This window comes from Onychomys torridus, chromosome 2 (assembly GCF_903995425.1).
Source record: "Onychomys torridus chromosome 2, mOncTor1.1, whole genome shotgun sequence".
Classification (NCBI taxonomy): domain Eukaryota; kingdom Metazoa; phylum Chordata; class Mammalia; order Rodentia; family Cricetidae; genus Onychomys; species Onychomys torridus.
The window spans coordinates 84,695,173-84,706,115 of record NC_050444.1 but is presented as its reverse complement, the minus strand read 5'-3'; the positions used below and the strand labels follow the sequence as shown (position 1 = coordinate 84,706,115).

Genomic DNA, 10,943 nt, shown 5'->3' with positions numbered 1-10,943 from the left:
ATTCCCTCATTCTACTTCCTCATTACCTTCTCCTATAGGTAAAGAAAGAAGCCTGGACAGAGTTGTGAGTCTTGGCAAAGAATTTAGCCAGTGAGTGAATAGTAGAGAAAATAATTTGAACTTACAGCACCAGGAGAGACTTCTGTCTATACCAAAGAAATAGATAGCAGCAACAGATATATTTATAGTGATCTATTTTAGATCCAGCAACAATGAATGGACAAGCGTCAAGATTGACATTAATATTGTCATTGATCCTAAACCTACTGATGGCCCCGATGGCCAGGGATTGGCAGAACTGGGGCTAAGAGGGCAAAGGAAAGGAGATGAAACAGGCTGTGCTCACTGATGAATGGAGACAACGTGCTGAGGAGAGCAAAGCAGGATTAAAAGGAGGAGGTGAGTTACCTAGAAGGCAGTGATTGAAACCAGAAAAAACAAACAGTGGAGATCCTGAGCACAAAGAGGATTGATGGAAGACTGAGCTCAGACAGAGTAGAAATGGAAGCTGAGATAGTATTCCTTTGTCCTGAGCTGGAGTTTATTTGCGGCCCACTGATCATCTTGAGGCTTAAGGAAGAAGGGCTATTTTCAAAAATTACTTAAATCATAGAGAACAGAGAGAGTGAGGAAAGGAGGTGGTGGGGACGTGCAGACAGACAGAGGGATTTTTTTTTAAATAGAATTTTTAAGAACAATGGTATGTTTTATTCTTTGTAGAAGTATAGTTAATGGCTATTTCGAAGACTGTCTCAGTAAAATTTTAATAAATCTCCCAATATTTCTGGCACAATATTTTGTGCATCTACTCTCTGGTGATTATTGTTCTAGCCCAGGTATACATAGTGGCAACTAATACAGCTCTCATATAGTTGTGTGTGTTAATCTTCATATTTAAGGATGTGTGAATAAATGTATGTGGGTGGGCACACATATACATGTGTATAGGTACATGCAGAGACCAGACAACACACTTAGGGATTCATTCTCCAGTTGCCACTTACCCCACTCCCACACACTATTTTTCAGATACAGTCCTATAGCATACTCAGTAGACTAGGCCAGTTGGCTGGTAAGTCCCGTAGATCCTCCTGTGTTTGCCTTCCCAGCATTGGTATTACAAGAACATGCCACGATGATTTGTTTTTTATCTTTCCTGGGAAGTGAACACAGGTCCTTATATTTGCAAGGCAGCAGTTTACTGACTTATCTGTCCACTCCCTGCAAGTCCACATGCTTGGGATATGAGGGTTCACTGTTCTAGTGGGAAATAAGTACAGAAACAAACACTAGTGAATTGACTCATTAAAATATTGAATAAGCTTTATTTAAAAAAAAAAGAACTGTGGTAAAACATAAAAGGATGTGATGATGGAAAACAGAGAGTAGGTAACAGGCTGTAGCCCACTGGGAGGTCATATTAAAGAATATACTTTATTAGTTGGCAAATAGAGAGTGGGATTGGCTAAGTGAAAGAAAGAGAAATCTATGTAGGCAGAGAAGGGAGTGATTGGAGGTACTGGGTCCAGGAGCTTGAAATACTTGGAGAAGAGAAAAGATATCTCTAAAAGGGGGCCAAATGGTTGTGGTGAAGGCTCTGTGACAAGAGGCTGGAAAAGAAAATAGCAGGTAAGATGCACAAGATGATTGGATTCACTTGTAACATTAATGAGAGCTTCATAGGTTTGGGACAATTTCCTATGCATGGTCTCATTTAATTCATATCATGACCCTGAGAAATGGGGAGTACCTTGCCCATATCACAAATGAGAAATCAAAGGGTCCAGTAGGTGCCTTTAAGTGGCCTAACCTAGTAGATAAACACCAAGACTTATGTCTAAGCATAGGTTCCCTTCCCAGCCCCTTGTTTGCTAACTACTCCAGGTAGTGTGAACAGAGAAAATGGATTAGATTATGAGAAATAATGAGAAAAAGAGAGGAAAGAGAGAAAACTCTTAAAATTTTACTTATATAGGTAAATGTGAAATACAAGAGATGAAATGACAGGAAATATTTTAGGGGAAGAAAGGAAGGAGTTAAAGTCAAATGGAATTTTAGAGTAGCAGAGTCAGAAATGGAGGTCTAGGGGACCCTAGACAAGGAAAAGTTAAACCGATAATGAAATGAAACTCATTAAACCAATAACAAAGTGAGTAGAGGATAGGAGGAAAGAGAAACACTGTATGAAAAAGGAGCAGAGTTCATCAAACACAAGGACAGGGAATTCAAGATGGAGGGGACTGCCTATAAGGTGTGGGTGGGGATATCTAAAGAGGATAGAATTAAAGTTGAAGAGTCAGAATCTTCTGTTTTCTGCCTCCTGGAAAGTGTGAGATTAAAATCAAGTCGTTCCCCCCCCCCCCCCCCCGTTTTCTTGGCTTCAGAGCTTACATCTGTGAGTGAATTGTAGACTAAAACATCTTGTTCCAGATGTTTCTAAGGTCATGTAGCAAAATAATAATTAGAATCTATTGAGCACCCATCAAGTGTAAAACAGAAAGTATCATCATCCACTGATAGACATTTATGATAGTTTCTGGGGTCAGAGGTCATGTGTGCTGAAACCCTAGTTCTTTCCCTGTGGTCACTCAGGATTTGACACTAAAGTTGCTTCTGTGCTCTGTGGCAGACTTTTCTGTATTGCCCTCCTCTTTTCTCTCTATCTCCTCTTCCTCTTTGGACTGCCTCCATCTCCCATCATAATCTTTGCCCTTGGTGCCCTCCCTCTACCTTGCTGGTTTCTCAGACAGATGTCTGAATGGTAAGCAACAGAAACTAATTCTGAATAATTTAAGTAAAAAGAGAATCCAAAATTCTGTGAGATTAGATCACACAGAATCAGCAAATGAGTCCAGGGTCTGGTCTAAGAATCCCTGATGGCCAGAGCACAGATAAAAATCACAACATAGAACCAGCCTGGTGGAGATATGATTGCAACAGCTATCATGCTAGGTACCGGATAGAGAAATTCACCAAGGATTATCATTGGTGTATACCAAAAACACCAGGATCCAAACAGTGAAACCTATTCTACAAGCAATGAAATCTGGATGTAGTTGCCCCCAAGGTTGGCACTTTAGCCCTTGGTGGATTCTGTGTGATGCCACTTTTCCTCCCAGACTCTGGAGTAGCTCAGTCTCATCAGTAAAGTCTGCATCTTGTGCGCAAGCTTTAACTGCAGTGGAGCTGATACAGTATCTAAAATATTTAGATTCTTCTTGGTCTGTACCTCTGATGATAAAACACTTTCTGATACAGGGAAAAGATCCATTTAGAGACTAAACAGTTGCAACTGGAGTTTTAACCTATAACACCTAACAGGGGCTGCCAGGCTTTATGGCTTAACTCCAGAGCCTGCCGTCACCTCCAGGAAGCTTTCTCTGACTTTTCCAAATTGTAATCCCAAGACTTCACAGAGTCTGCCTTCTGGCCTGTCTGTCTGCGGGACCTGAGGTATTTCTGCACAGGTGCCTCCCCTAGACCTCCCTATCCATCATGTTTTTAGCTCTCTAAAGGCAGTAGTTGTGTTTATCCATCGCCACATGCCCAGATAGTGCTCGGTAGGGCATTTGTTGCTGAATGAATGAATGGAAGTGTTCGTCTCATTTGACAGGCCTTTGTATCAGAGGTCCATGAAGGACTTGCACAGACTCTGCCTTATATAAGGGAGCCCTTTTTTTCCTAGTGTGCACTTCTATAAATGGACTATGTCAGCATATTTGAAGAAAGGGGCTTAGAGAATCAGAAAGCCCCATGGCAGAGGATAGTGGCGGATTGTAAGGGTACAAAGGAGAGACTGAGGGAAGCAGGATAATGTATCTGGAGGAGTAAATGAACTGGAGCAGGCATCAGAGAGGCAGGAGACCGTTTAGAATCAGAGCACTTGAAAGGCTGGATGCTACTCTCTGCCCCTTTGGTTAGAAGATAAGTAAATGAGGACAGGAGAGGAGTCCTCACAAATCTCAAAGCCAAAACAGTCTCAACTTCCAAGGTCACTGAGGACAATCCAGTTTCACATAAACAGCCTAGGTTTAGAGGTTGGGAGTTGGAATCCAGGTTCTTAGCCAAGCTACCTTGCAAAGTTTCTTCACTTCTCTTACTTCCTGATCTCAGTTTTCTTATCCAGAAATTGGAAACAATGACACCCACCTCACTAGATTATGAATATGTGTGAAGCTTACATATGCATATGTCTCACACCTGGAGAAGGAGCACAGACCTGCATTTTCCCTGTGTTTTTAGTTATCTGCCTTTATTCATAGGCTTAGAAACAGATTTTTAAAATAGTGAAGGGAGATGGAAAGAGCAATCCACATGAAAGCTAAGAGGGAAGAGGCAGAAAGGGAAAAGTTAGGGGGAAAAAAGTCCAGTGCTAAGTAAGACTGCAGAAAGTACAGGTGGCCAAGCTAGACAGAGGAGGCAATGGCTCATAAATTATAGGGAGAAGCATTTATAAGATTAAAGTCAACGCAAGGAGGGAGGAAATGGGTGCAGAGATGAAAGAGAACAGAAAGAGGCAAGAGGATGAAGAAAAGCCTGGGTAGTCAAAGGGGAGTGTACAGGCTCAACTCTTGAAGAGGGGATGGCTCCCTTTGGGGACAGGTCTGAAGTATCTAGGTTATAAACTGGAATCAGCCCAAGGCCACTGGGTGCGATATTCTAACCCAGATTTATAATTAAACTTGAATCTCCAGGGAGAGAGAGAGAGAGAGAGAGAGAGAGAGAGAGAGAGAGAGAGAGAGAGAGAGACATGGGCAAAGTTGTTGAGTGAACAGCCCTTTCCTATGGGAACTGGGAAAGGACCCAGAAGCTTAGGGAGCCAGGATAGGTCTCTACCTAGCACCCTTTTCAGGAATTTCTCACTGAGAGAAGCAGCAGCCAAGTAGAGCTGCTCCAGGCTTAGAGCCTGGATCCAAAGTAAAAGTGCCTGAGTGGGCTGCCTGGCATGGAGGCAGCTAGGTGCCAGAGCTGCCTCGCTGGAGTCAACTGGTGGGGAGGGTATTAGAGAATGAAGTTCAAAGCTTATGTGTTCACTAACATTTAATGCAACAACCCAGAGCTGGGTGGAGAGGTAGGTGGTGTCTCAATAGTGAGATTGGAGACAAGTGGTTGGGGAGGGGCTCCTGATGCCCACCGAAACTTATTTCAGATGCTACAACTGGGTAGAAGATTGAAGAGACTTGTTTTGGAGATTGGTGTGGGGAAGAGAAAGCTGCCTTGGCTGTCCAGGGCCTCACTCAACCTCTAGGAAGGCAGGGCCCTGGTCAAAGCTAGGTTAAGGTGCATCCCAGGTGCAGCCAGAGGTTTGAGCCAAGAGAGAGTTAAGTTGACCTAGGAGGGATTGGAGGAGACCCAAGAGGGCCCTTAAGTGTTAAGAATTTTAGAGAGGGGTGTTGGAGCTGAAGAACCTTGTGCAGGAGGCATGGTGGGGGGGATCCTGGGAAAGGGGAGGGAGCTACTGGGACCCGCACGAGGCCAGGCGGAGCCTCCAAAACGCTCGGGGTCCGCCAGGGGAGCAGGTGAAGGGGGGCCGGCGGCGGGGCGCGGGGAGGCGGCGCGGGGGGGCGGTCCAGGGCCGATCGGGAGGCGGAGCCCAGAGCTGGGGGCTGCTGGCTAGTGGCTCTCTAGGCTCCTTAGCTCGGGCGTCCTGGTTCGCTTCAGTGTCCGCCGTCTCCACCGCTGCTTCTTCTTCCTTCTTCTTCGCCACCGCCGCCACCTCCCGCAGCACCGCAGCCCCTCCCGCCATGGCCGCCGCCGGAGCCCGGCGGAGCCCCGGCCCCAGCTTGGGGCTTCGGGGGCGGCCGAGGCTCGGCTTCCACCGGGGGCCGCCGCCGCCACCGCCGCCGCCGCTGCTATTGCTGTTTCTGCTTCTGCTGCCGCCGCCGCCGCTGCTGGCCGGCGCCACCGCCGCCGCCGCCTCGCGGGAGCCCGACAGCCCATGCCGGCTCAAGACCGTCACGGTGTCCACGCTGCCCGCCCTGCGGGAAAGCGACATTAGCTGGAGCGGTGCCCGCGCCGGGGCCGGGGCCGGGGCCGGGGCCGGAGCCGGAGCCGCCGCTGCCGCGGCTGCTGCGTCCCCGGGCTCCGCCGGCTCAGCAGGCACAGCCGCGGAGTCTCGTCTCCTGCTCTTTGTGCGTAACGAGCTCCCCGGACGCATCGCCGTGCAAGATGACCTGGACAACACCGAGCTGCCCTTCTTCACCCTGGGTAAGGGTAGGTGCCACACACGAGGAGTCCCAAGGAACCCAGAACCCCTAAGTGATGCCAGACGGGTGGGGGCGCCCTGGGGATCCCCGCTCCAGGCTGCCCCATCTGGGTTGTCAAAGGGCAGCCGAGGGGCCCGGAGGGCGCACAGGTGGTTGGAAAGGAGTGTGGGGCAGGAGGTCCTGGAGTGAGCGCTCTGGGAGCCCGGGGGCGTGCCAAGGAGCCCTCAGTAGGGACTTGGCCCTCCGCTTTGCAATCCATTTTCTGAGCTCCTCCCCTTGCATCCCGGACTTAGGAGACCCCAGGAAGCCCCTGCCCTAAAGCCAGTTCATGGTCCAGCTGCGCACTGCTCCTCTGGACAGCTCCACTTCTCCTCTCCTATCTCTCCGGTCTCAGAGTTGTAGGTTCTGCCTTTCCAGACAGGTTTTCTCAGGATCATAGCAGAGTAGCTATGTATACAAGGAATGCTCCAGTCCGCAAAAGCTCTGCTTCAGTGTGGGCTTGGTGACCTTGGCTAAGTCGCTTCCCCTTCGAGCTTCGGTTTTGGTCTTCTGTGAAATCGGGCTAGAATCGATTGAATAATGTTTGAGGACTGCGGTTCTGAGCCCGAGCTCTCCACTTTTGGGTTCTCCCTCCATCCGAGTTATCCTTATCACCTTCTCCCTTCTCCATTCCTCCTAGTCGCGAGCAGGCTTGTCCTTGCTGTTCACTTACTGAGCTAATAATAAGAAAAGCAAGGAAAAGGACAGGAGAAGAAACTGGTGGGGGTGGGGGTGGGGGGCTCAAATAGAAAAGTTAATCAGAAAGTTCGCCAGCAGCTTGCCGCCTGCTGATTCCCGGCGCGAATCCCGGAGGAGTCGGCCCTTCCGTGGAGCTGTGGGAAGCGCGGCTGATTTCCCACCCGGGTAATTGATAGCTTAATTATCTCAGAGAGCGTTTACAAAAATGTTGTTCCCCTTAGCTCTCCCGCGCTCGCTCCTCGCTCGCTCTCTCCTCCCCTCTTGGGGGCGCGGGGCCCTATTGGTTGTCGGAGTCAGGCCAACAACAGTGCGGGAGAGGTGCCAAAGCCTCGCATGGAGAAGCTTCTGCAAGACCCCTGTTTTCTGGGGATATAGATCTGGTTCCAGTTAGCGAAGTGGCGGGCTTTAGTGGTTGGCGTTCTTAGGAGGTTCCAGAACCTCCGGGGTTAACTCGTTGCTTTCCAGAGAAGATCTATAGAGTAATGGACTAGATAGGCTTCACTCCCCTGGGAGCCCTGATGTTTTCAAATGTATTTTGCAATACCCTCCCTCCTCTCCGTTTCGTTTTGGCTCCATTTTACGCGTTTGAGCCAATAACTAGTCTGGCTACTAGGTTTGGGGGCCCTGTGCCTTTCTGAGTAGCTGTTACTTGAGTATATGGAGCTTTCTGGAGGGGGGCAAAATGGAGAACGCCTGGTAGGTTTCCAGGGGACTTCCCATGGCCGTGCCTCTCTAAGGACAAGTGATACACCAGCATACACACAAACACCCCCCTCTCTCTCCCTCCCTCCCTCTCTCTCTCCCTACCTCCCTCCTTCCTTCCCTCCCTCCCTCCCCTCCCCCATGCATCATAAGCACTCATAGACACACGCATACAAACTCGCTATAGCCTTTTCCTGTGTGCACCCATGGGCTGCTCACATCCAAGGAAGGGGCTGAATAAGGGTCTAGGTGGAGTTTTGAGGGCACTGAGCACCCTCAGGCTCAATATTAGCTTCTGTTGCTTGGTGTGTAGGTGTGTTCTCTCCAAATACACAAAAGCTGTCCATCCTTACCACTTTCAATCACGCCCCTTTTCCTCCATCCTGACAAACCTCTCCACTGGATAGCGGATAGCGTGAGATGCCAGGAATGGAGGTTCTCCTGCATGGCCGTCCAAGTGAGGGAGAGAAGGAAAAAGAATGCTGGCCCCTGAGTAGTGCCTGAGTTTGGCAGGCAGAACTCCAGAGCATTCCAGTTCATCAAAGACATGGGAATCAAGTCCAGCTAGCTATAGAATTGTCTAAATTCCTGGAGCTAGCAGTCCTTGCCATTTTTAACTTTGGCTTTCAGGAAGATGGGTACCTCAGTAAGAGTCGAGCAAAACCCTGAGCCAGAAGTCTTGAGCCCCTCAGAATAAGCTTGAGAGTCCCTGGTACACTCCATTTGGAGACTTTTACTAATACGCAGGCAGGAGCTGGGTGACTGGTGACCTTCTGTCCCCTGGAATGGCCAGATACTTGCCTCTTTGGCTGCACTAAGCCATTTGGGCCCACACTGGGAATTGGGTTTCCAGCTCCACCCCCTCCCCACCCCAGAGTCCTGCATTGGCAGCTCAAGAGCTCCCGACAGGGATTTGGCTAGCGAGGTACTCAGCAGATGGCAGGGTATAGCAGGAGCTGTGTAGGGAGACGTGGGCTTTTTATTTGTGTTGGTCTTCGACTGTTTGCCTGTAAACACGGAGTGCACAATGAGCTCTTAGAGGGCCAGGCCGGCTGGCAATGAGGGCTGGTGGCAGCACCAGGAGGGGGTGGACAGTGTGAATTATTTATGGTCACTTCTCTCCCAATGTCCTAAGGCAGCTCCATTGCACCCCTGGACCTTTATTAGCGCTCTCTCTCTAGTATTTGCTTCTGGCCAGTTAGGCTAGGTTTTCACCACAAGTTGTTCTTTTAGGCAGGGGTCAAAGCCCTGTGTACAAAATTGAGGCTCAAATCCTGCCACTAGTGGGGAGTGTGGAGCCACCACTAGGGTATGATGGTGTTTGGTGCTTGGCAAAGCCCTCCCTGCCATGACTTGGGTCCTGGGCTCAGAGATCTTGACTGCATTAAATGTTGCAAAAATTTAAAAACCTAGTTGGGGCCCTTAAGGCCCTTCTCTGCATACACTGTCTGTCATCCTTAGTCGTTAAAGTCATCTTCCTTCATTCCACTCTGTCTTTTAATGGAGTTATAGGTAATTCCTGAGATTTTCCCCCTTTGGATGCATTCCTTTTTGTAGCTCTACATTCTCCCATGAAATCAAACCTGCTAGATGGAAGTTCATATTTAGATGTGAAAGACACCCCCCCCCCCAGTTTTCCTGGTTGGGCCTCTTACTTTGCATTTGATTATGTCAATGGCATTGATAAAGTAGATTTTCCCTAAAAGTGATCAAGGAATAGCAAGTAGTTATTGAATCTTTAATGTCATGCTGAGAGTTTTACTCTTGCCATGTATTATTAATTCATGCAAAATAATATGGAGTATGAACTACTGTTATTCCCATTTGATAGATGAGGAAGCATTCTTAGATATACTAGAACAAAGTTCCACTGTAAGTTAATGGAACCAGGATCCTAATCTATTTGTTGCTTATAGTCTCGGCAGTTGTCAAGCTGGTAGTCTGAAGGAACCATACTATGTATACAAGACAAGTCCTGGGTAGAGAGACATTCCATGCACCAACAAGAAAAGGAATTTTAGTGGGAACCTCCACTATGTCAGTGAGCTGAGTAGGAGGGTTTGAAAGTGATGTTTGAATTAAATGATCAAGTGCTAAGATTCAGGGCTGTCTAGTAGAGCTGATGAGTGTGGAGATGATGTGACGTCAGGGAAGAAAGGCATCTCTGTAGGCTTGAGGAAATTTAGGGACACTTTCTGTACCAGAAAAAAAAATAGACTTGAGTTAGTGTGCACAGAGGATTGTAAAAGGAAATTTGAAGACAATATGAGTGCTAAAATGTATCAGGGGAGCTTACTTAGTGCTAGGTTCTAGTAATCTCTGACATGCCTCCCTGTGACCTTGAACAGGTCACTTATCCCTCCAGAGATTCAGTTCTTTGTGCTCTAATGTGAGTGGGTAGATGAGCCCTAAAATAATCCTTTAGTGTAAAAGCTTCTATGAACTTGAAGTGCCCTGACCTACTCTGTCACTTTGACTAGCTCTTTGCGCTCTTCACTTCTGTTTGCCTTTGCTGGTAACATGGGGGTGTTGGTAGGGATAGACTGAAAAAAAATGGGTTTGAAGAGGAGCAAGTGCTAGTGCAGGGCTTCGGAGGTGAATCTACATGTCACACAGTCCTTGTCCACCCCCCTGGCAGCCCTGCAATCTGCTGTTGGATTTAACTTCCATGCTTACGGATAGGGGAATGTAATTCTTTTTTCTGTTCATGATATTTGTGTGGCCAGATTGTTTACCACCTGCCCTGATTCAGCCAAAGGAGAAAAAAAAGTGCTAATATTGACTAATCACCATTGTCCACATTTCTGAGTCATTTGATTTGCAATGTAATGTATAGTCAGTAGGGATGTAAAGAAAGAACAATCTTTCAGCATGTCTTTAAATGCATCTTCATGAGTAAGTCTGGCCAAGTCTTGATGGTCAATCCTTGAAAGGATGCTCTACACAAGAAAGTGAACAGCTTGGGTGGAGAAAAAAACATATGATATGAAATGCCAATGTGATCTGTACAATGGTCAGTTCAGTGAAGGTTTCTTGAAGTCTTCATAGAAATTGATACTCAAAGGTTGGGTAAGGGACTAGGCACCTAACTGAGGGTGTGTGAGAGCAGAGAATTTAATCAGAGAACAGTCTGCTGAGGGCTGAAGAGGTCTCCTTCAAATGTCACCAGTGTACAATGAGGAATCTGTGCTTTAGTGGGGAGTCTTTTTTTAAAGAACATCCAAAAGGCTAAGATAGAAAGTAGGGACAGGCTGGGGGAGCTGTCCAGCAGCCTTTGTGCTGACCCCCAGGTTATAG

At 47.7% G+C, this 10,943-nt stretch overlaps 1 protein-coding gene across 1 annotated transcript in view; it reads left to right on the top strand.

Moving 5' to 3' along the window:
* The first annotated feature begins 5,593 nt into the window (after positions 1–5,593).
* Positions 5,594–10,943, top strand: part of Astn2 (astrotactin 2) — a 935,232-nt gene continuing 929,882 nt past the window's right edge. Inside the window, exon 1 of the mRNA XM_036178556.1 lies at positions 5,594–6,207. Coding sequence (XP_036034449.1) covers positions 5,745–6,207 — 463 coding nt within the window. The 5' untranslated portion in view covers positions 5,594–5,744. The remainder of the gene's footprint in view (positions 6,208–10,943) is intronic.